The following is a 27108-nucleotide window of genomic DNA, read 5'->3' as shown; positions in this document are numbered from 1 at the left end:
TTTTTCTCATCCAAGTTTCTGATGCTGCTAGAGACTGATGACTGTGGAAACATGAAATAAAAGAAATCCTCAGTTTTTCCTTTTTATTAGCGCACATCGTTCAGTAGTAAGAACTATCCTTTAGTAAGAAAACCTTTATCATGGGCATCTCTGAATGAAGTCATGATTATCAAGATGCAAGCCTGATGTCAGGACATTAGAATGCCTTTAACCAATAATTCCAACAACAACTCTACACTGGAGGAACTTATTACCATGAATATTACCATGCACGAGTCTAATTCCACCTTAAATTTGTGAAAATGTGTTGTGTGCACTTGGTGATCTTGCCTTTGGCAAACCCCGAGTGCCTATGTTGTGTGCTTTGTGGATTACTCGGTGCAGAAACATCAGGATGAGACCCCTGACTTACTGCTGATTACATTGCCGTCTTGCTGCCTTAGGATATTGTGTGCATGGAAGTCAAAGCACTGTGCATGTGTATGCCTTGGAGTGTGTGTTTGTGTGCATGTGAGTGTGTCCTCTTAAAGATAAGGTGATATACAGCATGCCCAGGGAGAACTGTTGACTTGATGTCAGCCACAATGCACCTGTCTCATACATCACGGTGAGCCAGAGTCTGCAGTCTTTATTGTTCCATCACTTCTCCTCTCCTCTGTGTTATGGAACAACTGCCTCCCACTCAGTGCCTGTTTTTCCCCTCAACATCATAATGTGTATTTACAGCATATGTTATATTTAAGTCAGTGCACACCTGCGAAATGTAACCATTTAACAAGTAATAAAAATATATTTAAAATGATTAAAAGTTTAGAGAAGTAATTGTGTAGCCACTAAGTAGCGAGATTGGTTAAATGTACAGCGTGCAGGTTTCCATTTTAATGAAGTCTGTTTAGACTCTGTGTCCTTGACTTTGTATATCTAGGCATGTACCTTTGGGCTGTTTTTAAGTTGAGCTTTCAGAGGGATTTGGAGGGAGAACAAGTACAACGTAAAGGTAGCTACTCTGCTCACCTTCCCTCTGGCTTAGTCCTCTCGTCTCTTTTTGTGATACTTTCCATGTGTGATGGCAACTGTAAATGCTTAAAGTAATGACTGGGAGATCTCACTCTCGATTTCAGTCACTCTAGAGAATAGACGAGGGTGTATACAAGTTCTTTAGAGAAATCCAGAGGAAAAGAGGAGGTGATTTATGCAGGGGTTCATTTTGGTCAGCATTCATCAAATCTACTCTCATGCTTTTTTTTTTTCTATTCTCAGTCTCCTGAAAATATTATCGTCTTTGCATGGAGTCAATTAGACCTCTTGAAGCTTGCTGTTTTTGTGTTGATTGAAATAGCTCCTGAATGTGTATCTTTGTGACAGTCCTCTGATCTGGTATCAGCTGCCTGTGGTTAGGTGCGGTGGATCTGTCATCACAGTGGCTCAATAACACTGACCTCAGACCAGCGCTTCCAGGAAAAGCTGTCATCCGATCTTCGGGATCAGTTTTCCACTTTCTAGGTAGCCAGCCATCCACAAAGAGGCATCTTTAACTAGTTTAGCAAGACCACACAGTGTGTGTGCGCGCACAGGCTCATGTGTGTGTGATAAAGGGAGAGTGAGACAGGCCAACCGGATTGACTTTGTTGTTTTTCTAAATGGCTGTCTCCTTCCCTTTACTCCCACCCCGGCTCTGTGTAAAACATTAGTCCAATCTAGTAAAATGATTTCCAGGCTATTCTGAGAGATGGAGATGATTATTTCTGGCTTGGAGCGAGCCCGCTGGCTAATGCACAGATAGGTAATAGGAGTGATAATGGACCTGTTGAGAGGTGGTTCTACCTCACCCTCCTGGCTTTTCCTCTGTTCTTCTCACATTGTTCTCCTATTGTCCAGCAGGTAGACAGCATGATGGATGGAGACGGGGCTTGGCTGTGCCCCTGCGCAAAGCATCGCTATCGTACACCCCGCTGTCTGTTGATAGTGCCTGTAAGCGTTTGTCATGATCGATGCTGCTCAGCCCCGTTCCATCATTCAGCCTGACTGCCAATGAAAGGCTTGGACACACTCAGAAACTCAAGCAGACATAATGGTAGGGGAAATTAGGGTGAATCTAGAGCTCTGACCAAGTATAGATTTTCTCCCCTCGTTCTTGCTATAGAAACCCTTTAACTTGCTTCATGGGTGGCTGCAGAGCACGCAGCCACATGTATGTGGTCATATGGGCCTGCAAATACACACAGACATCATGAATCATTTACAATGAAAGAAGAGATGTGGATAACAGTTAAACTAGCTCTGTCTTGAGTCTCAGTGTGTGTGTGTGTGTCAGCCATCATGTGGACTTGATAAGTTCCACTGACATTGTGTTTTCTCTTGGTGGTTGTTGAGTGTTCCAGTCTGGGAGCGCTGTGTGTTTCTCATTGGTTGGTGAGCTGCAGATGATTAGAGCGGAGTCCATCCATGAAATCCCCTTTAGGTCCCATCGAAAAGAGACAGTTTAAGGAAGTGTGTGTATGCGTGTGTGTTGTGAGAGTGAGGGGAAGGAGAGAGACAGAGCGTGTTAGGCTAGCTCTATTTTTTCAGCATCAGAATAAATCATAAACTCTCCCCAGATGCGTCCACAACGGCCTCCCTTTCCCCTCTTTCAGCATGTGCAGAAGTGCAAGACTTTAGAGGGTTAAAGTTATAAACAAGAAGCCTGCTATGACAGTCCAACTGGCCTGCTGGAAATGAGATAATGCTGCTCAGTGACATATTTCCTGCAGTCCATATAAATAAATAGAGAAAGTGACACTGCGGAGGAAAGGAGGAAGCGATACGTAGCTCCAATCAATTATTTTCCCTGCCTGTTTGTACTAGTTTTAGTTGACATTAGCTTTCAAAGTAAAACAAAGACAACAAAGACAAACAGATGCCACTGAAATGTGCTGCATTCAGTATTAGTCTAGTATTTGTTTTTCATTGTGATTCTTTGTAGAGCCTATATTTAGTCCAAGAAGAGAGAGAAAGAGTAGGGAAGCAAGACTTTCTCTCTTGGGTTTTTGTGTAAGAGTATTCCTAAAGCAGCCTCGTTATTCTTCTCTTTGTAAAAGAAGCGATTTTTCCGTCCCTGCTTACCAGTCCTCCTCCCACTAAGCTCTCTCCTCCTTTCTCTACCACAAAGGGATGAGAGAGGCACCTTACACACCGAGCATGCTAGTGTAGCACATCTGTGTGCGTGTGCATGATAATTTGTGTGAGCATGAATGAAAGATTTTAAGACGGTGCTTTGACCTCCAGATGATAATGGTAATCATGATGATGATAGTGGTGGTGGTGTCTGGCTCGCTTGTCCAGATTGCACTTACTCCTTTGCGGAGGCACAAAACACTGAGGCCAGACAGCAGGGAGAAAGTGAAGGGAGGCACGGCTAAGAGGCATGTTGATCATTTATTTTAGCCGGAAGGGAAGCAAGACGTGAAGGTGTGGTGAGAGCTGGATTGGGGGAGGGCATGAGGGTGAGAAGGAAGGCAGAGACAGTCTTGGCCGCACACAGGAACACTCAGTCACTCTCAGTCACTCTCTCCGGGCCACACAAATTCACATGTTCATGCCTGTGTTTTGGCAAGGGTCCAAAGGCCCTGCAGACTCGATCTATGTGCTTTCTCACCTCATTGTCTTTATGTTATCCCCCCCACACACACACACCTTCACTCATTTTTGTTCTCTTTCAACTCAGCCAAAGACATGTCTACACATACAGTACACGAAGCGTGACAACACATTAAAGTTTTTGTTTACGTCTTCAACACACAAGGTATGTTTGTTAAGCTCAAAAATAGACTCATGACTCTCCAGACTCACCTTTCTTATATTTTGCTTTATTTTTGTGTGTTGTGGCCTCTGAGCGCTGATAATTGTCAAAATGCAACACCTTTCAAACTTCAAGGTTCTTTTTTTTTTCAAATTAAACTTTTTAAAATCATAGTCACCTTTTGTGGCTTGCCTGCCGCCTCCTTGTGTTGTTCCTGGGATTTTACCAGGTCAAGTCTCTGGTCCAAAAAAAAGAGTGTCGACATTAAAGTCAACTTCACAATTTCCTTAAGTTCTAGTGTTTTTCTCATCTCAGTTTGAATCCCAGGCCTTCACTTTAATTGCTAATAAACAGTAAAGTAATTATGCCCCTGACAGAGGAATAAATAATATGTAGACATAAACAGTTTGTGTATGTTTGGCTTAGTTTCTCTATCTGAAAGCATTGCTCTCTATTTGCAGTTCTATCTTGACTCATTTGTTGGTACATTTCCACGTGCAATGACTTCTTTTTGAAGCCCCACAGTTTGTTTATGTGGCTGTTTATATGTGTGTCTACTTGTGGGTTTTTACCATGCAGGGAGGAAGAAAGTAGTTAGCATTTAGTGGCAGCACACTGCCATTCTTTTAACAGCTCTCACACACCTCATTAACTCTCTTAATGAGTAAGTAATCAGACACATTCCCCCTCTGTCTTTCTGTCTTTTTCTCCCTCTTTAAATGGTAGAATGAAATTAAGAGCATTTGGCAAGGGTAAACATTTTCTTATCATGTAATCTAGTCGAGCTCTTGAGAAAACAAACACCCAGCCTAAAATAAATGCACTTACACAGGGACCATAGAGGGAACTCTTTTAGAGAGATACTCTATTTAAAATTAAAATGGTAATAAATGGATCAGGAGCTTCTTTTCATTGACTGTGATATTTTTAAAATAGGTTGAAATGTTTTCGTAGCTTGACTGTATATGTCTTTGAAAAAGAACAATGCAGAGAGAGGTGGACTGAAGAGAGAGTGATGAAATAAGGGCGAAAGGCTGTGAAGCAGCGACAGGAAATCTTCATCCCTTTCTGCATTACTGAGTTGCTGGCCTGTGAAAAAAGATTTCTATCCAGTGCATTTAAGTGATTTTCTTTGCCTGTGAAATTTAAAAGAGCTATCACCCAAACAAATCTCATCTCTTGATGGGAAGCGGTCTACATTCGAAAATAGCTGGTTTTCCCCAAGTTATGCAGCAGTGACAAGCAAACAAACAAATAAAATGTATTTATTTCATCGCATATTTTTGAGAACATCTCTTTCAAAGACAACCTGAGTTCACCTTGAGAATGTTTAAGAAAAAGTGCACAGAAAAGTAAAGTGTTAATAGTGACCAACAGCTGTAGAAGGCATCAATGAAGTCGACAGAGTGCACACATCTTCTTAAAAGGCAGTGGAAATTTCTCCTAAGGAAAAGCTTTAAAACTAACATATCATAAATATGATTTATCCTCCCATGTATCAAAGCTTTTGACAGCCAAATCTGGAGGCACAAAGTAGGAAACTAAGAAATCTTTAGTGTATGACAGAGGCAGTTATTTGTTTTCACATGTAAGCTCATGTGCAAATATGTCTATGTGCATAAAGGTCATTAAGAGATATAAATTACGCCCACACCACATATCCAGAAGCTTTGCAGGTTTCAGCCGCAAAATGTGTATAAAAGCTGGACTGCCTTAAAAGTGAAGCCAACGCAGATGTGCCTTAAACTTGCATTCTTCCTCATGATCATAAGAGGGCAACTTCAGGGATTTCCGAAAGAGGCCCAAATTAATAGAGGTTTATGAGCTATAACACTACTTCGCAGCTGATTTAGTGCAACGCTCTCTTGGTGAGTTATTGGTTTAAAAAGCTACCTTTAATACAGCATAATGTTCATTTGGGTAATTATGGTCCCCCACAGGGCGGTGCCTCCGTAGTGTAGTGGTTAACGCACTGGCTTGGCAAGCAAAAGGTTTCTGCTTCCATTCCAGACAGAGACACTAATTCCCTTTTGGGTTGTGTCAGCAAGAGCATCCAGTGTAGAACTCTGCCAAATCAAAACACAGTTTCAGTCAAACAAATTTAAATGCAAAGGCTGAAATGCCTGAAACTTTATACTTTGTTTTTAATTAAGTGGCTGAACTGCTTCAGCATCCCTAGATATTCATTTTGCCGTCACAAACAATGATTAAAGAGTTAAAAGGGTCACAGCGTGTCTTTACGCTGGCGTTTTGATCCGTATATTAACATGAAACCATAGTAGGTATGTGTGTCATGAAGGTGTGTACAGTGTTAGTGTAGTGTACTGAGATAGAGATCAGAGGTTAATGATGTGAATCAGACAGGAACCAGACATTACCTTCAGCGTGGAGCTAATCTCCAGACCAGGCGCCTTGAGCTATGTCTGATAACATTGCTAATTATTTCAGATATAGACTCTGCGGGGATTCTTGTAAACCAGCATATCAGTAGCTAAGTTTATTATCAGAGCAATTTACACTGATTAAACAATAAGATTGTTCGAGGTACTGAATAAGTGAAACCTTAAAAAGCTTGACCGCAGTATATTAGAGGCTGTAGTTCATACAGCGAAGACACACCTGAAAACATGTGTTTTACCGCATCATTACGGCAACAATGGGAATGAACTGTGAGCAACGTCACCCAGAAAGAGCCAGGGGTGCATTAATGAACTAACTGCCCACTTGCATGGTATGTAGTGCATTAAGGTAAATGTATACCAGGTCTTGGCTCTTTTGATCACTCACTCTTGTTCACTCAAGCATTGGATCACACACCTATGATGAAAAAAAGGCATGCTGCGTGCAGGAAATAAGGAAAGAAAAAGTTGTAGGTCTAACGTTATTGCTGCAATCTGTAAAATGCATGGAGGCCTGGACTTGGAGTAGAGGCTGAGGGACTGCCTCGGGATATTCTTCAGCGCATTGTAATGAGTGCATGGAAGGAGTCTGGGCAGCGGCGACTGCTGCGAGGCTCTGATGGTTTCTTCTACCCCGAACAGAGCTCTGCGAGTGTCATGAAGCCTGGAGGTTATAACCGCTTCTCCTTCGTCTCCTGACTTTATCTGCTCCTGCAATCCACTATCTGACTCTGAGGTTAGATAAGTCTGATGCAGTACACAGATTCACATTTTAAAACATATGCGCTGGCCAGACACTCAAATCCAAGATGATTTCATGAAGAAACAAGGCACAAAGAAGATGGAAGTGGTTCCTCTTTAGTCTTTTGTAATTCCTGACTTTGCCAAGTTGAGTTCTGAACTATGTTTGGGCTGCTGCACAAGTGACGCACTGTTGTGGTATTTGCTAAAAGGCTTTTACATTAGATTTACTGTCACTAGATTTTGTGTCAAACACCATGGTGACCATTATCTCTATTTGTGGTGACTGTTGTCATATAATCATGTCTGTTTTTGAATAGATCAGTGCTTCCCTGAAATCAGCTCAACTGAAATCAACTAATCAGAGATGTCAAAATTCTCAGCAGCAACACAGTTGGGCCCGAGCTTAGAAAATACCAGTGAGGGGCAACCACAGACTATGTAAAATACAGTATGGTCTCCCACAGAAATGTCCTGTTTGCCATTTTAGGAATGCGTAAATGCAGAAATGTCGAGTTGCTAAATTTAATATTGTTCTGGCTTTCTGGAGTTTAACCCGTCGATAAATCCTTATAGAATACAGAAGACTTCAGACTCCAAACCATGACCACTGTGATTATTGTGTTAGATGTGACAAAGGGGGAGAAAGAAACAGGCAAAGGGACAAAAGCAGTATAAGTAAATGAGATTTTCTGGCGCTATAGATAGCATCATTTATGGTTGTCATGGTTTTTTTTGAGGGGGGGTGCACGTTGTCCCAGAATAGACTTATATTTTTAAAGTGACCTCCCACGACCTCAGCACCAAATCCAGTCAAACAGCACCATAATTGGTAGTCTATAGATCACTCTAACCAATTGTGTTTTAGCATGCTAGCAGGATTGACGAGTTCACCCTAGAGCTATCATTTTACTACTTACAAAAATGGGATTGTCCTCATATCATCAGAGCTTTCCATCCTTTTCTCATGCCTGTCCCCATATTTATGTCTTTCTTCCTCTTCTAGCACCTACTGCCTCCGGCATTTAATGCCGCCTGAGCACAGCAATTTGTTGAAATTTCCCATTGGAGCCTGGGAGTGAACACACACATACAACCACCACACAGAGAAAATATATCCTCATATGTCCAGGGGCAAGAAGTCATTAACCAAATGTATGCAGAAGATCACAAAAGAGACATCTTTTGTGTGTTGGTGGTTTTCTTTTGTTGCAGAAAGGTGAAGAGAAGGTGAGGGGACTAATTAGTAATTAGAGTTCAGGTCCAGGTAGACCTCCTTTGATAAGCGGCACCAATTCAGCCCGGGTGCCAGACTGACTCAGCTTTCATTTCTTCACTCAGGCTGTTTTGCCAAGAGAACAACAAAGGAGCTGGAGGGAGCACAACCGTTCTGGCTCTCATGCTTGCTAGTTAGGAGACACGAAGCCGGTTTGGTGTTTGGGATATGATCCTGCAAAATATGGCAGACTGACAGAATAGCTAGATTCTTGTTGTGTAATTGCCTAAATTGCCTGCTAACTGTGATGCCCTATATCTCAATGAAAGCAGATGTTATGCAGATCTTCCGAGAGAATGTAACTCAGAAACCTCACAGGGTAAAATTAGAATGCGCCACTAGATGGAATATTTATGTTCTGTCTGAACACGAGCCAGCGACGTGTGTGTTTCATTTGCACATCTGTACATGCTCATCAGGTTTTTGTGTGATCAGAATAGCAGCCATATAAAGGGCCGCTTATTTGTTCCTTTATCCGCTATATAAAAGTGCCCCTAACATGGTCATTCCCATGCACCATCATTGTAATGCCGTCTTTTATTGGAGCAAGCCTGTAAACACGGGGCAAGACCCTACAAGTCAGAGTAGACTGCCACAATTCAATCTGACCTCAATATTTTATGCCATGGAATCAAACACACAAATTCCATTTTAATTGTGGTGTATTTGCAGTGGCCTGCATAGTACTCTTTTAATTTTTGCTGTACCGTAAAGAAACAACCACCCATTCATTAGATGGATTGCACAACACAACCGCTGTAATGCGTTTTACTCCCCTCTTTTGTATCCTGCCGAAACAATGTCTGTGCGATATTCATTCCCGGGAACATTCTGGAAAGCATCACCCAGTGGGGACACTATGTGAGACTGTGTGTCTTGGGAACTCATTTTAGCATTACCCCATGGGGGTTTTAGCGTGGATATTTGTTGTGTGCATCAGAGGATTGCATGCTGTGGTGCGCATGAACATTAACTAAGCAGGAGTCATCAAAGTCTGATTCTGGTGTTGTGCCTTAGCCCTTCTGTGGGTGACCATAAGTGCTCTGTTTACATCTGTCCGGGCTGTGGGAGCCTTCCTTGCATGAGGCAGGAGCCTCTCTGGTATCAGCCAAGAGTTTCCCTGAGTAGTGTATGTATAGAAGATGGTTACGTGCTTTCTTAGTCAGGTTAGCTCACAATTTAAACAATAGGCAAAAGACTCTGCCAATTAAAATAGGTCTTGTGCTTCAAATACTGCTCTTCTCTCTGTTCGGGTCTATTTTTGTTAACTTCACAAACATGACATTTTTTCTTCACTTCTATCAATCACCGAGTTACGGACACGCTCACACACACACCAAATATTATATGGGAAAATAATGCTCTTTGTGCTACACCAACAACATGTCATTCGTCGCTGCCCAACTGTCTGTTTGTGAACTGGTGCCTCACACCAGTGCATGGTCAGGGCACAGTGAACAAATTATAGCCTGAGTGAACACTGAATAATACAGCCAACAACAAAAAAAATAACATCTTCATTATGAATGAGTTGGCCATGCGGTATCACACCTCAGGGTGTTTGCAGAAGGAAAAAAAAATGCCCATAGCGTTCCTGTTCTGCACCATTGAGTGTGTTAAAAGAAGGAGCGACACTGAATAGAGTTTGATTCCTGCTGCTAGCAAAGCATGCTTAAACACTAGAAGTGAAAGGTTCACAGAGGAAATTGCTGGAACATGTTAACATTGCTTCCGAAATTGAGTTATATTGGACACACATCCTCTCAAACTAAAAAAGACCAAACCAAAGCGATCGTCGAGGATGGATTGTCTCTAACTGATGCCTTCTTATTGTCTCCGCAGAGATCTGAGCGAGAACTACATCCAGTCCATTCCCAGAAAAGCTTTCAGGGGAGCTACAGACATCAAAAACCTGTGAGTACCTCACTCTTTCCAGGGTAGATGTGCTCTGCCCTGCAATGAACAATTATCTTCATTATTAAATAAGGATTGGTCTATAGAAGCTTAAAAAAAGTTATGAGGTTATGATGAGTGCATTGCCTTTACTGCTCAAAACCAAAAAGTCTAGCAACATCTGAAAAAATAACCACATTTACAAACTGAAAAATACATGGAAACAGTTAAGTGATTAAAAGTCGCTTAAAGAAGTAAAAATAACTGGTTAATTAGTTATTAACATGATTCTAACATTGCAGTTTGGCAAGTCGATGAAGAGTCAAGCAAGATTATACAGAATAAATTATTTTATTACAAGCTACTGTAAATGAACATTTTCCAATATTTATCCAGTCGGGTTAATGGCCTTTGGTAACCGCAAAACATTATGTACATGTCGGTATGTGTAATTTCAGCAGACCATGCATCTCACTGATTAAGTAGACTAACTACCTCACACACGCTCACACACACACAGAGCTCCCCAAAGGCGTCTTGTAGCAACACTGATTTGCATCTTCGCACGGACACATACTGTAGATTTATGAGGTGTATCGATGCAGATAAACAATTAGTGAAGTGCTACTCTTGGGGTTACAAGAGCTGAGATGACTAAACCAGTATTGATTTACCACAATCCATCAGTGTTCTGCTCACTGTACCCATGATTACAAATAGCCTATAGGGAGGCGGAAAGATTGTTTACTGTATGTGCCTCGTGTAACAAAGGCTCTCTCTTGTGTGTGATCTGCAGCCAGCTGGATAAAAACCACATCAGCTGCATAGAGGACGGAGCCTTCAGAGCTCTGAGAGGCTTGGAAGTGCTGTAAGTATCTGAAGTGATGCTATTCATCCAACCCAGCCCTCTATTGTTCCATTAAAGCACTTAGTTAAATTAGGACATTGTTTTGGCCTCTCTAATAAGCATAACTAACAAAGCACAGGCCTGGCTTATACCAAAATACCCCCTGTGGGCCTCACGAGGGGGACCAGCATCATGGAGACCAAGCTCCATTAAGTCACAGTTGACAGCAGTGTTCCCTTCGATCACATTAACACCCCCCACCCGCCCACCACTCCACCTCCATCTACACATCACCCACTTCTGGGCAGGCCATCTGACATTTGGGGTTCCTACCATTTTGCTAAAAAAAAAAAAAAAGAAATCCTATTCAAGTTACCACTCAATCCTCCATGCATTGGTGACCATGCTTAGCAGTTTTTGAACATTCAATTAATCATCCCTTGTCTAAAGTGTTCAAGCAGTTTCTGTTAGAGCTCTCCACCTGAAACAATTTAGACTTACAGTTCAGGCAAGGGGACAAGGGCACTTTGACAGGCTTGTTATTTTGATAGCGAAAGGCTGTTTTGCATGTGTGTTTGTGTATGAAGGGTTTGAAAAAAGTGACAGCTGCTGTCATGACATGGAGGAAATAGTCGTAGGGTTGTCACAGTGGTACAAGCAGGAATAGGGGGTTGTTTTGATAGGGTCTGTATTTATAGGTTTCGTGGGGGGAGGAGGACAGCTTGCGTTGAAAGGGGGTAGCAGGTTGAAATATTGCAAAGGGTTATTAGGCTGATTGAAATGACCCAATTCTCTTTCTGCAGCTGATGCCCAGAGTTCGATGAAAGTGTTGTGATCAGGACTGTGAGCTTGCCTGCGACTGCGTCTGTGCATATTTGCATGCATGAATGTCTGCATCTGTGAGGAATAAGGTGCTAGAGTCCTGATGGGCCACAAGAAGAAAGAGAGACAGGGGATGAGTTTCAAAGAGACAGGACAGAAGAACTGATTCAAAAAAGTTCACTGATGCTAAAATGTTGTTTTCTTTTTCACAGAACACTGAACAACAACAACATCAGCAGCATCCCCGTCTCTAGCTTCAACCACATGCCCAAACTACGGACTTTGTAAGTCTCACAAATCCCACCACAATACTTTTCTACTGCTCCGGAGATATTTTCCTTAAAAGTAAAACAATATTCCACACACAAACAGGCAAAGCAGAGAAAGGGCTGAGTCCTGTGTGATTTCAATGGGAGTAGACAGGTTCTGTCATTCCAGTCAATGTTGGGTGGCAGCCATAACCACAGAGTACCACAGAAGGGTCTGTAGCAATGCCAGGGGCCATTATTCCCTCCATCTAAAGACAACAACTGGTCCAGATAGACACAAATAGCCCCACAAGTCTATTGTGTATTGTGCATTGTATGTGATTACTAAATCTGAAATTATGCACAAATTAAAACAATTATGCCTGCTGAAACTCTGGACCGTGACTCCACTGCTCTTGCGGTGACATTTTAGGCTCCCAGTGGGGTAGTATTATATGGCTTTTCTGTTTGTGTGCACACCATGTGTCTGCACACATGGGTTTGCGAGTTAACACACATGCTCCAGAGGTCCACCTCACCACGGCAAGAGTTATTCTGGACAGGCACAGCACTGCAGGAATGCAGTGTTTGGAGTAGGTTTAGAAAAGACCTCTTTAGTGTTCCTCTTTTTTAGAAAGTGTCATTTATAATCATCCGTGCAGCGTACCATTTGTGTTTTGCCACAGGGATTGGATGTGATGAGTTGTAGGAAAGAATAGACACGTTTTATGCTATTTATGTCTTCAGCTTGTGGTATTTTAGACAGAAAAGGAAAACTTCTTCAATCAATCAACTTTTCTTTGTTTCCTCTCTCATTTAACAGCCGTCTCCACTCGAACAATCTGAACTGTGACTGTCACCTGGCGTGGTTGGCCCAGTGGCTCAGGCAGAGGCCTACAATTGGCTTATTCACACAATGCACTGCCCCTCCTGAGCTCAGAGGACTTAATGTGGCAGAAGTACAGAAGCATGAATTCAGCTGCTCAGGTAAGATATACTTACAATAAACTTTTGACAAGAAAACAATGCATTTTATACAAGTTATTTATTGTTTTTTGTGCAAATGGCAGCAAACAAAATGGTTCTTTATGACAACGTCTCCCTGTGGAGTAAATATTTTATGCTCCCCTGGTCTACTTCCTGTGTTTTTGTGTCAGTGTGTATTCACCTGGCAGCCACATGACAACCTGGCAACCCCATGCTCTTTTCTGGCCTTTGCTTGAGTGCCCACCTCTTGAGGAGCTGGCGCTGGTGCAAGGAAAATGCCCAGTGCACAGCTGGAGCGATGGCTGCCCCCACTGACAGTAGACCCTCTCTCCTCAATTTGTCATTATTTATGGCTTCTCACCTTCTAGCACAAGGATAATCGTGGCTTTGAAATCACTGTTTCTTTTGTGGTGTGTGCACATGTGTGTGTATGCGCGTGCATGTGTGTGTGGGAGACAGAGAGAGCATGTGCATGTGGGTGTGTCATGCCGTGCATTGGGGTTATCATATCCGGACAATGGAAAAACAGCATGAGAACCTCCACTCCCCACAAGGCCATCTCACTTGCAACGCCAGCTGCGAGGGGTGTTTGTGTCTACGTTTGTGTGTGTGTGTGTGTGTGTGTACCTCTCTCTGTCTCTCTCTCTCTCTCCATGGGTTGTGATTTTTACGCAGCCATACGGCGTGACAGCACAGATCATTAACTATTCATCGCCCAGGGAAAGAGACTCAAAGCGTGGGAGTGTAACGATTCCAGATACGAAAGGGGAGCAGGGGGTGTCAGGGAAATTTGGTTTCTTGTAGGATACTGATACAGAAAGTTGAGGTTTCGAATGATGGAGAGCTGTAGTTCATGTAGCATACATATAAGCTGCTGTTGTGTAAAAATACCTAAAAAAAAGGTAAAAGGAGTGTTGTAGACGGACAAACATTGATTTTTTTTCTTTTTTTTGAGAGTGTCAATAGCTGATCTTTTTTGTGCCTGCTAACACCAGCAGGAAATCTACCGCTACTATGTATTTGTGTGTGTAAGTACACAGTGATGCACACACACAAACACATACTCCCAGTTTCTTCTTGAGAGGATGAGTGACCAGAAGTTGAACTCCCAGTGAAGGACTCATTAGGGACTGGCTCGCTGGCACACACATACACACACATACTCCTGTTTTTGTTTTTTTTTTAGTATTTTTGATGTTCAGCACTGTGTGGTTGTGCGTGTATTTAGTGTGAGCTGTGACCAGGCCAGGCCACCTGCGGGGGATTTGGGGCGGGGTGGCGCTGTGTTGGAAGAAAAGAAGATGGAGAAGAGAGGCGTGTTGCTGTTATGAGAGGCAAGAGAAGGAAAACGGGGTACAGTGTGTTATTCATCGATTCGAAATATGATGAAATTCTGCAGCACCCTGTGTTATGACTCACTTTCTTTCAGTCCCAGTTTTAGGCTGGAAAGCACCACTGTATTGTAAATTTTTGCCTGTAATGAGCAGAGTAACACATTTACTGCTTCGCTTTGAGGAAAAATATTTTTCCAGGCAGTGATTTATCATCAGTCCCCTTTAAAAATGGGGCTCATTCTTTAACAGTTTAAAAAAACATTGCTGTGTGCTGTATACCGATACTTAATGATTAAAAAAATGGGAAAGCGGCTTTAAAAAGTACTAAATCCAGGTGAAAATTGGATTTTAAACAACATTCACAGAGTAAACACTTCTTCTTTAACTTTCTAAATGCTTGAAGGGACTCCTGTGCAAAACCGGTCACTCACTTGCATTATCTCACAAATTTCTGCAGCGAGATGCATTTTCTGTTCTCCAGACGATTTAGTTTCTTTCAAAAAGGTTTTTAGGTTTGAAATCTGGCTGAAAATCTTTTTTCCCCTTAGCTGTAGCCAATTACACAAGCATCAGTTTCTGCTTTAGGATACAGTTACTCCAGTTTGTCTTAATGGGCTTTTCTGTGTTTTGTTTTATTCAAACCAAACATTACACATAACTCCCATGATCATTTGCAGCAGATCAAACCCAAAGTTAAAAGGTGCTTTTGCCAACATCATGCTATATATGACAGAAAATGGATGACTAATTCTACCGCATAACTGCTCTCACAATATAATACAAAAGTAAAAATATTGTGTTTGAGATGAATAAAGTATAATAAATTGCTTCAGGGTTGAATACAATACAACTCTTGTAGTGTGAAACAGGAATTACCCTATAAAATGGGAAACTGCTGAGGAGACAAATAGGAAGAGGCCATGGAGGCGATGGAGAGAAGTTAAATATAAAGACTTGTGAGCACATGGACAGAAGCTAATGGCTTGCAGTGATAAAGAGGCTGAAAATTAGGATGTTAAAAAGGGAGTCTGAAAGTACAGGCGGAGCAGGGGAAAAATGCTGGAAGAAGGAAAGCAAGTGCGCCCCAGGGTGGCTGTGGCTACAACGTAGCTTGCCATCACCAGTGTGTGAATGTGTGTGTGAATGGGTGAATGACTGGATATGTAAAGCGCTTTGGGGTCCTTAGGGACTAGAAAGCGCTATATAAATACAGGCCATTTACCATTTTTTCAAATAAAAGAAGGGCAATGGGAAGGTAACTGGGTAGCAGAGAAGGCGAATGGGAGAGATAATGGGGGATAGGCAGGAGAAAAAGACAGGGGAGGAGCAAACATCAAACAGCTTCACCTCAAGTGTACCTGTCACAGAGCTGTCATTGTTAAGGGCGCTCCAGCTGTGCTCTGCACTCCCCCTGATCCCAGGCCTGTCAGATATGCCATGTTGGATCAGAAGGGAGTTTTTCTCTGCCCTACACCTGATCCCAGATCTGTCAAACCTCTGCCGTCCTCTGATCACAGTGCCTCATATCGCATGTGCTGAGGGACTGTACCAGTGTCGATTCACACTCGCGATGATATTCGCTGACTTGATTCCCAGATGTGTCGAAGCATTCCGTCCCATCAGGTAATTGATTATGATTGACCAGATGTATGAAGTCTGACCTTAAACATGTCTTATTAGCTAAATGGTCCAAACGCTCGCGCCAGTAATTTTATGGTAAACCATAATGATTCTGGAGTTATGCTTTCTCTGTCACCGACTTTCACCATCACTCACTCTGTCTTCCTCTCCCTGAATGTCTACTCCCACTTGGCTCTCTCGCCAGCATTTTTCCACACAAGCTGAGTGATAGATAGGAACGCGATCAAATATTCATGGTTTGAAACTTGGATTAGTAATGCTGTGTAAATGAGGCCATTTAAAAGTCTGTTTTATTCATTTTATCTGGGTTAGACTTGCGTACACACATCTTGTTCGCACACACCAAACACGCTGTACTGGCAGCGCAAGCGCCTGCTCTTCACCACACTGTTGACAGTGCCATAGCTATTTGAACAGGTATCTAGAGACAGTATGACGGGTTGTGTGCTCTGTATGCAAATTAAAAAGTTGAAGCTTTTTAGAAGTGGAGAGGTGGGGGGTTGTAAAGCTGAATGTGCAGAATGGCATCAGTTCTTCCCAGAGAACGCAGACTCAGGAGGAATATTTGCGAAGAGATCAATGGATGTTATTGGGAGACCTTCAATTGCCACTCCAGCTCATTCAAGTGCTTTCTCTCCCCTACATCTACTTCGGCACTGCTTTGATATATAACCTAGTTTCTTACCCACTGATTCTAAAAGCTATGTAAGTCTTTTTCTTTTATTTCTTTTTCTCATCCCTAGGAATGCGTGTTCATTTGCAATTCAGCTTATAAAACACAAAGGCTTGATGACTTGAGCAGCCGCATAAGAGTTTGAGCTTCAATTAGGAGCATGAGGGGCTTTATATTACCACAGAAAGATCTCCAGCAATTACATCCATTACATCTTGTTATCCTGAAACCAACAAATTCACCTGTGCTCACACACCTGTAGCAGCTCCATATTCATCTCTTTTATGCATATCCTTCCCTCTGATTGTCTCTTCAGGACACCAGGAGTCTTCAAGCCCGCAGCCTTGCAGCACTGGTGGAGGCTCTTGTCCTGCCATGTGTACCTGCAGTAACAACATCGTGGACTGTAGAGGAAAAGGTCTGACTGCCATCCCAGCAAACCTGCCCGAGAGCATGGCTGAAATGTGAGCACACTACTTCTTTTTTATCAAACATGTGACAAAAAAGCTTTTACAAAAGAAAAAAAAGTCTTCAAATAAAAAGCATCTGTGTCTGAAAAATAATAAGTGCAAAATCTGATACTGCCTGAAAACTTTAGAAATATACATTTTTCATGACTGCTGCACTGCAGCTGTCACAAATGTCCATAATTCTTTACAGAGTGTTTTCATGGACGAGTGACTGACATGGAAAATATTCATTATAAACTCCTCAAAAAATTCTTAACATTCTTAATTTAATTCTCTTTGCATCAGTCAACATTTTCTTCAATTGTAGGGGTTTCACTAGGCCGGGGGAGATATGAGCATGCTTGTTTTATGTACACATACTGTTCTGGGTTAGTTTTTTCAGCATGAATCACCTGGCAGGGCATTCATCATTTTACTGTGCACTGAGAAGGACACATACAGTCTTACGGCCGACTGTAGATTGAGACTGCGTGCTCTTATCAGCTCAGATGGCTGTGAACCACATGCGAGTGCTTTACTAACATCCCTCCCTCAGTTTATCAGCCCTCCAACATCTGTCTGAGTATTAACTGTTTACGGCCCACATGCTATCAGGATACTGTAATTCCTAGGAATGCATGGCTAGACTTTTCAAACTAGTCTTTTTTCATTCTCTTTATCAGGCTTTCATGCCACTCGCAGAAATCTGTATGAAATGGCACTGCAACATTGTGATTTATGCATGGTGAGAAAAAAGGAGGATGAAGGGAGCAAGCCAGCGGTCGCATTGCATGTTCTTCCAAGGAGCATGTGTGTCGTTAGGAGGACACAGCAAGTTTCTAGGTCTCCTCCTCCCCATGGGGTCTGTTTATAAATACCCAGCTACCATGGAAGTCACAGATCCCATGTTCCCCAACAACCCTGACCCATTTCTAGTGCAGTGGCGTTCTGAATTTCCTAATTTGGACATGCTGGTCCACACTTCTTGTTCTTGTCTAATTAAATGACCACCCAAGAAATACAGAGACATTTCTAAAAGCTAGGCTTCAGGCATCTTGCATTTTTACTTTTGGGATATAATTAATTCAACCTGATCCTTAGTCCTGGTCTACAAACTGTAAAACATGGAAAAATTGAGATGCAGTTTTGCAATGTTTTATGGTTTGTAGACCTCCTCAGCATGCCCTCCAGTTGTAATGTTCCACAAGTGGGATATCATACATACTGATATGATCTATGAGACTAATAACCAGTGAGCTGCACTAATGGGTGACCAGGGAAGCTTCTGAAGGATAGCTCTATCATGCACATGTTTTATAGAGAGTGGACTCTATCTGGATAGCAGATGGGTTAGGCCATGTTAAAACCTTCCCTGCCCTTCACATCTAATTGGTGCTTTACTGTGTTCTGCTAATAAACTCTACTATGCTCTGACTCATCTTTTACAAGACCACAAAGGTAAATCACTCTTTTATATTGTGCCCTATTCTGTCCTGCCCATCAGGGCCTTACCTTGCAGGTTTAATTCCCACAATTTTCTTTCCTGTACCCGTGTCTCCTCCTCTCTTGATTTTTTTTATCACTACATTTCACTCCGTCCTCCCTCCCTCTCTCCCCCCATTGCCGGATTTCAAGGAAACAGATCAACGGCGAATAACTAAAAAGGAGGGGGTTGAGGCGGAGGTCCGTTCTGTAACTTGGTGCAGCAGGTTTGATCTGTGCTTGAAGTTCATTATAAAATCAGTTGCAGTTACAGCAAGGGCGGCTGCTAGATATCAAGGCTAGCCTAATACCTTGTTAATGAGGCCCTCTGTAACTCACGAGCACACACGCATGCTGCTCTCATTATGTACAAATCGGAGGATTGCGAACCTCTCTGCCCCGTTTTACCCTAATGAATGCCAGTGTTGTGTTTATGGCTGCCGAGGATGTGAGCTGGTTTCTGGTCCTCTGTCTTGTGAAACCAGGCCCAGTTAGCCTGAACAATACCACAACAGATTATTATGCGCCATAGTCCCCGTCTGCAATGAGTGAATGCTGCCATAAAATTCTCCCCCCTGCCTTTCATCCACACCGCTATGGCTCTGCCATCTACTTCTTACTCACGCACTCACTGGGTGAATACCCAAAGGCATAATGTGTTTCCCCTTAATGAAAACCATGCCCAGGCCCTAATGAAAAGGATGAAGAACATTGATTAGACTGATACAAACAAGAGAACGCACACACATTCAGACACACATACAAATGTTGAGCCTGATAAATTGGATGCGAACCATTGATCGTCTGTCCGCTGGCAACTCTGAGAGATTCTATCTTATTTTTTTCCTGTCTGCCAATTGGACGGAGTAGCTCCTGTGTTGATTGCAGGGATTAAGTCGCTTCCACATATTGATCTGGAAGGAGTGACAATGTGAGAGCTTAAAAGTTGTCAGGCAGGCAGAGTGAGTATATCCTTGTCTGGCTCAGAGAAACACACCGGGATACCACAGCATGTAGGCATGCTTATACACGGCAAACGTATACATACAAACATCATGTAGAGTGCCAGACTGGTTTGGACCAGTCAGACAGACTGGTTGATGAGAGAAGGCGCTAAAGCCACTTGGCCCACCACTCTGCCGCATGGTGAGGGCAGTGGAACCACAGTGCTGTCACTCCTCTCTAAATCCACAGACTCGCTGGGACATTCAGACAAAAACAGACAGAGAGAGCATGTCCACCACAGGAATCTGTGGTCTGGAATCACTGCTATCCTGAGAATGTCAGTTGGATTTCTATATCTCTCCATAAAGGCCACTCCTTTTGAAGGGGAAAGATTCTTGATTACCAAAAAATAAAAATAAAAAATGTGGAAACCCCAAACTGTTAACTGTTGTGGCTAATGTCCCAACAAAACATTTACCCCCCATGGATAGAAATAAACATAGCAATGCAGAAGGCCTAAGAGGCATGTAGTAAATCTGAAATGCCTCTAACGGAATAATTAAATCCTGTGGAAATGGTTGCACGCCAAGAAGTCACATACTTAAGAAGGTGATGGTTAAATCTATCAACAGCCATCCTTTGGCCAAAGAGTTTTGCAGATTTTTAAATATTTTTCATTTCCCTGCGGTGACAAATAGCATCTTAATGATTTTTAGATTCTGCCGTAACCGCCGGCCCACCGCAGGCCCATGCCTCATGGTCTGCAGCCAGTCCCTCTGCTGGGAGGCAGAATGGTAGACCAACCAGACAGGCTTGCAGCTGGCTCCCTCTGGGCCCTGCTAAGCCTCGGTAAGGACAGTTTTAAAAGCTGTGAACTGACCTGCAGATAAACAGCCCTCTGCCAGCTACACAAGGGAATTGGTCTGGGACTTAGCTGGGTCCTAAGTAGCAGTTTGAAACGCACATATGCATACCCGCTCTAATGGGATGTCTATTTCCCTGGGCACATCTGAGACTGATTAGAGTCGGTTACTGCTCTGTACTACATGCCCAAGTGTATGTTTGTCTGTGTATTAATTTCATTCTTTGACAGTTGTTTTATGGTGAGATTTTTTTCCGAGCGCTTTCCTTGTCAACTTTACTTCAGCAGCTCTTAGGCTCAGAGGAAAAAGTAAACTCAAAGAAGCGATATTTCACCCTGCTGCAAAGGTTTCAGTAGACACTTTGCAGACACCCTGAGGATAACAGCGAATTTAACAAGAACAAGTGAGATCATTATTGATCTCAGGATCTCATATGAGAACATAAGTGCTGGAAACTGTAAATGCTATCTCACAAAGAAATATGACTTTTAGTTTAAAAAAAAAAAGGCCTTAACACTCTCACACAAAACAAGACCAAGCATTTTCCCCTCCAGTCCTATTCCTCAGCACTTTAGCATTCACACTGTTTATTGGTTCTGAGGATGTTATGACTCCAACATGCCTGGACCTATTACAGCTGGGGAATAGATTTCCACTAATATAATCAGGCCAATCACTAAGGGTCAGAGGTGATTACTCAACTCTGTTAACATGGAGAACTCTATTGTTTGTTTAAATAACACTATATCTTCTTCTCCTCTCCTCTCCACTCCTCTCCTCTCAGACGTCTGGAGCAGAATGGGATTAAGTCTGTTCCACCCGGAGCCTTCTCTCCCTACAAGAAACTGCGTAGGATGTAAGTACATCAGTACACTCACCCTCAGGGCTAAATAATACAGATGAGAACGAGAAGTTTAGGGCTGGAAAAAGAAGCGACAATTGGCGGTCTTCTCATTCCACATCCAGGGAGCATGAAGTATTTATTTTGTCTGTGCCTTAAGAACAAATTCTTGTTCTCAGACTAGTGGTGGCATGGAAAGCAAGCACTCACATCCTACATGAGCGTAATAACAGCTCTCATTTTTCACTGCTATATACTGGTATTCCCCTGGCTAGTGTTGTGTCCAGTCTGAGTGTGTGTGTTGTGTGCCTGCGTGGGCAAACTGCAAACCACCGGCTGGGACGATGATGATGAGGGGACAGAGAGTGTGTTGGAATGAGGGCTGAGGCTTCGTTTTCTGAACAGTGACAGGCGGGCAGTTAAAGACAGAGTGGTTTTTCACCCGTTGAGCCAGCTGTCCGGCCAACTAGCCAGCACACAACCAGGCAGCCAAACCCATACCTCCAACACCACCAGATCTGACTGACATAGCAGCGGGGAGATGGAGGAAACCGGAGGTCAGGGAGTTTTTCTGTCCTTCTTAAAGGAATTCTCACGGTTTTATCATCCAGCCCCGGGGACAGTTTGAAGTTCAGATGAGGTGAACAGAGAGCAGTAGACAGACCAAAGCAGCTGCTGTCTTAATGTAGCTCCAAGGTAATCCCAAAAATATTTTATATTTTATACTAAAATGAATTATTTTTTTTTGTTTGAGGCTATACTATATATTGGGAAAAATGTCAGCAATGACAAACCAGACTATCCGGTGTGTCCAATGTCTATGTTAAGCTTGAATAAATCCCTTAAACTTAAAAAGGCATTGCAGTAACAGCAAAATTAGCAACAAGAAAAGTCATTATGTTTAACTGAATATTGTTACAACCATTTAAAAATATACATAGAAATTAAAGCAGGGTTTTTTGTTGAATTACAAACGCAACAAATCCATAAAAACTTGAACCTGGTACAGAAATGGAACAAAAGGAGAAACTTGCATCCTATTCAAGCAACTAATCACTGAAGATTTAATGACAGAGTCATTCTCAAACAAATCAAATGCAGTTCAGAGCGATTCACAAGCACAAGAGACCCTACCCTAAGCTCAGACTTTCAGGAAATTAATGGTACATGGACTGGTTCTTATATAGTGCTTTTCTACTCATGCACTTTGTACAACATACCTCATTCAAACAAGTGAATGCGGTATGCGTCTCTATAACTATACATTCGTACTCCACTGGACACTGCTTGATGTTCAGTATCTTGCCCAAGGATACTTAAGATGGGAGACCGGAGCACCCAACCACCAACCTTGCAATTAGCTGATGACCTGCTCTACCTCCTGAGTTACAGCCACCCCTATTAGTGGCATATTTATCTGGAGGTGCCAAACCCAATCCGAACGCCTCAAAAACAGAGACAAAAATGTATCTAAATCAGTGGTCTTGATCTGTACTTCTTTACATACATGACCTGCTACTGCTGCTCATTCTGCTTTTAGCAACAACAATGCATGGTCACATATCTTTGTTGACCCTAGGGGCTCTATTGATTCAGCTGCCTATATACTCTTAATGGCTGGGCCAGTCCTATGTCCTACACCCTGAGTACACAGTATGCAGACAGCGTCTATACATTATGATGAATGTCTCTTCAGATTCATCATATAATCTTAACCGGGCTTTTCTGGAGGTTCAGTATTTAATTAAGAGGCAAAATCAGCTGAGTAAAAGTTTTTTAAAGGCTATTGTGCACTTGTCTGAGTGTTTGCTATTCGTGGTTTGTGCACCGCTTGTGCTGACCCTGCATGTCCTTTTCTTCCAGTAAATGTCAACCCCACACATTCTCTCTCACCTTGTCCCAGTTTGAATGACCTACACATGAACCATCCCTTTAGACAGGGATGCAGTAAGCGGCCTCACTCACCGCCACATGCGCAAACACGCTAGTGTCTGAGTTTACAGACACACACCGGTGCACATGTTGGCTCCTTTGCTGCGTTTTCATTTCCAGGAAACCTCAGTCCTTTGCAAAAAGACAAATGGGCACTTATTTAACTGTTACCCCCAAATGAGAAAATATCCCTCTTCTTCACCACATGATGATTTCCCTTCAAAGGTATCCAGTCGACTCGAGTTCAGTCCACATACTCCATTAACTCTGTCTCTCCATCTGTCTTTCTCCCTTTCTGTCCCACTGTTCCTCGTTTACTGTTGCATTTATTCACACAGACATGCACGCACATAAACACATAGACACACCGGCTTAGTGGTTATCCTGTGGGGAGAGGCCTGTGGATCCTATTAACAACAGCTATGTTCAGAGGCAGTCTACCGTATTTCACTTTGGATTTTGGCCCTGCATCACATTTTTTTAATTTTTCTTTCTCTCACACACACACATGCACATGCACGCATACACATAGCAACGCAGCAGAAGAATGGTTGTTTGCCACAAATAATACAAGTAAATGTTTTGATTGGCTCCAAGGCTCCCTTTAAGAGACGCACCATTAAATATGGGAGAAAGCTGGAAGTCATCTTCATCCAGCTCGCAGTACATTTGCTTATATTTGATGCCAGCGAGAAGCAGGGGCCATGCATCCGCCCCACCTTCAAAGGAGTCAGGCTTTTCATAAAAAGAGGAAACTGGCCTTTTTCCCAAATTCTCAAATTCCTTGACTAATTTTAATGCGTTCTTCTCCATCACAGAGATCTGAGCAACAACCAGATCTCAGAGATAGCTCCTGATGCCTTCCAGGGCCTGCGGTCCCTCAACTCCTTGTAAGTGGCCCCGAGCTGAGCTTGTGCATGAGTAGCCACTGGGCTGTCATATTCTGACTAAAGCGAGTCTGTGTTGTGATTTCGCAGAGTGCTGTATGGAAATAAGATCACCGATCTGCCTAAGGGGGTGTTTGACGGCCTCTACGCATTACAACTTCTGTAAGTGGATTACAAAGACATACACACACACACACACACACAGACACACAAGACACTCTGCGGGCATATATTCAATACCAGGCACCCTGTACTCCTACTCAGTAAAGAAGTCATAACCTTCAAATAAACTTTGTCCCTATGCATAGTTTTCTAGATGGAATGTATAATGAATGAATACATAAAAAAATTCTGACAAGTTGCTTTTTCCTTCTTCCCTCCCTCCTTTTTTTCTACTTTTCTTTTCTTCTCCCTTCTCTCAGGTTGCTGAATGCCAATAAGATTCACTGCGTTCGTGCCAACGCCTTCCAGGACCTGCAGAATCTCTCGCTGCTATCGCTCTATGACAACAAGATCCAAACCCTCGCCAAGGGCACCTTCACTTCACTACGAGCAATACAGACCCTGTGAGTGAAACACACACACACGCTGCTGTACACGCTCTGACATATGCTGATCCGTTACCATAAAACATGAGCCAACACAGGAGTTGTTTACTTGCAAGTCTGTGTAATAACACAGGAATGGAATCATGAGGTAGAGAGGTGAGTAAATCTATCATCGTCACAAACACCCAGACACACACACACACACACACACACACACACACAGCTTTTCCAGCTAGATAGAGATCAAAAATAGCACATCTACCACACCCAGTCTTTCCACCACTGTTACTGAGACAACACCAATTCATTGAAATTAATGTCTCCTTTTTTCTGTCCTAAGTAACAAGGCAACACAAACACTGCTATCAATACAGACACCAGATGGGCATCTAAAATATACAGCATAAGGTTTTCTCATTGTCATAGAAACACCTGTTGAGGTTGATAGTGGTGATGATGATGGTGCTATGGCTTGTCTCACCACACATACACACAAACTTACACAGCACTGTGTTAAACTGTCTCAAGCTTGTTTTTACACTTGCATTGAAAATACGGGATGAAAGTGCACAATGAGCGTTTCCACCAGTCTCTGGCATCCCCAAACTGGCTACGTAAGCTGGATGCAGCTCGAAGTTAACAACAAAATCAGCTATGGATTGTTTTTCCTCTTGCCTGAAATTCCTGTGATCCATCAGTGTTTTGGTGTGAGTTGCCCAGTTTTGAAGAAGTGTGCTATAGTGATGTTTGACTTTTTCTAAATATAATTGAACTAAATGTAACCCGCTACAAAACACTACTCAGAGAGCCCTATTTAGTTCTATTATATGTCTTCCAAAGTGAACAAATGACACAGAAACAGTCTAGTTGGATAATAAATGTGTTTTTCAAGTCTTGATCTTAAATTATTGCTCAGGTATGTGTTTCTGTGGTTCCAGGTGAGAGTCTGTGCCCAAACATGAACATCAGTTTTCATGTGTTTATTCCCTTTCTTCTTCTGTCTTTTTCTCTCAACTTTTTTCCAGTCACCTGGCCCAGAACCCATTTATTTGCGACTGTAATCTGAAGTGGCTGGCCGACTACCTGCGCACCAACCCGATCGAGACGAGCGGCGCCCGCTGCGCCAGCCCACGGCGGCTCGCAAACAAACGCATCGGGCAAATAAAGAGCAAGAAGTTCCGCTGCTCTGGTAGGCCGGTGGCTCCGTGTCACTCTGCTGAAATTCATCCCTACTGGTCTTCTCTATTTCTCAGACAGGCTTTGTTGTTTTTATGCCACTTGTCTCACGCTGCTCCTCGCTTACCTTCTGTCTTTCTCTCTGCTGGGAGTGACTTTTATCCCTCCATGATAGCGCATTCAATGAGCGATCAGTCCCAGCAGAAGGTTTTACTTTGCCTATCATTTGCTGTGCTGCTGCTACTCAATCAATAACTGCCCAGATGAACTTGGGGCCAAGGAGAGAGGGATTGTTTGCTCTTTCTCCACTTTCCCTGCATAATACCACGTCGTGAGTCTGGTTTCACATTCAAACCGCAGTGAGCTGAGATCACCAGTCCAGGCTGGTGTTAGGGCTTAGAGTTTCTGCCTGTGCCCACCATTCCCCTGCCCTTTGCCAGTCATAGGCTCCCATCCCTACCAGCCTCTGTCTCCTCTTGCTCTCTTCATTGCTCACTACCCACCGGGCTCATGTTTCCTTCATGGCCCCTTATTTTCTCTCTCCTCCTCATGACACTAGCCAGACTCCACCATTCCCACTCCCTCCACCGTGTGCCCACCATTGTGTGTACACACTTTGCTACACTGTCTGGCATTCTGACCTGCTGAGGTTTCACACTTCTTTATAGACTCATTTGTTTGGCTCGATCTGGTGGAGAAGGGAGTCCATGTGTTTTTTCTCTTTGTTTTTACTTTCTTTTTTTTTCCTTTTTGACTTTTTCCTTCTTTCTCACTGTCTCCTTCTTTCCCCTCATGTCACGCTTCCTTAGCAACAGCCAAATATTTACCACCTTTTTACATTGTTACTAGTGTCTCCATATTGCCACACAGAGATAGTCCTAGGCTTCTCTGTTTAATTGTCATATACCTTAAATCATGTGTCGTCATATATAAACTTTATATATGACCGATATGAAGCATAGCAGTGCCAAAGCTATGCAGACCAGACTGGTCTCACTGACATCCGTCCCTCTTTCTTTTCTCCATCACAGCCAAAGAGCAGTACGTCATCCCAGGTGAGTGGCTTGTAAACCTTCACCCCTATCATTGTCGTTCTCTTTTCTCTAATTTTCCACCTGCAGCCATCTACCAGCATCACTTTTTCCATTGCTTACTAATATGTCAATTTTTATGAAAAATCTGAATTTGATTTAGCAACATGCTCTGAAATATCAAAAAAATCATAATAAGTCAGCACTTATAACTGTGTTTCATCATCTCTTTTGAAAATAGGCAGTAAGCATTTACCAGTTGGAGACGGCAATCGCTGTAGGTTTAAAAGCAAAAAGTTTCCCTCCTCTTTCCCA

General features: G+C 42.8%; 1 protein-coding gene across 1 annotated transcript in view; it reads left to right on the top strand.

Annotated features, from left to right (window-relative positions):
- The window catches only part of slit1a (slit homolog 1a (Drosophila)), an 83410-nt gene that overhangs the window by 37450 nt on the left and 18852 nt on the right, over window positions 1-27108 (top strand). Inside the window, 11 exon segments of the mRNA XM_003451967.4 lie at window positions 10037-10108; window positions 10884-10955; window positions 11969-12040; window positions 12828-12991; window positions 16956-17103; window positions 21163-21234; window positions 23970-24041; window positions 24129-24200; window positions 24461-24604; window positions 25612-25775; window positions 26794-26817. Coding sequence (XP_003452015.2) covers window positions 10037-10108; window positions 10884-10955; window positions 11969-12040; window positions 12828-12991; window positions 16956-17103; window positions 21163-21234; window positions 23970-24041; window positions 24129-24200; window positions 24461-24604; window positions 25612-25775; window positions 26794-26817 — 1076 coding nt within the window.

The sequence above is a fragment of the Oreochromis niloticus genome, linkage group LG13, assembly GCF_001858045.2.
Source record: "Oreochromis niloticus isolate F11D_XX linkage group LG13, O_niloticus_UMD_NMBU, whole genome shotgun sequence".
Lineage (NCBI taxonomy): Eukaryota > Metazoa > Chordata > Actinopteri > Cichliformes > Cichlidae > Oreochromis > Oreochromis niloticus.
This window is presented reverse-complemented; position numbering and strand designations above follow the sequence as displayed.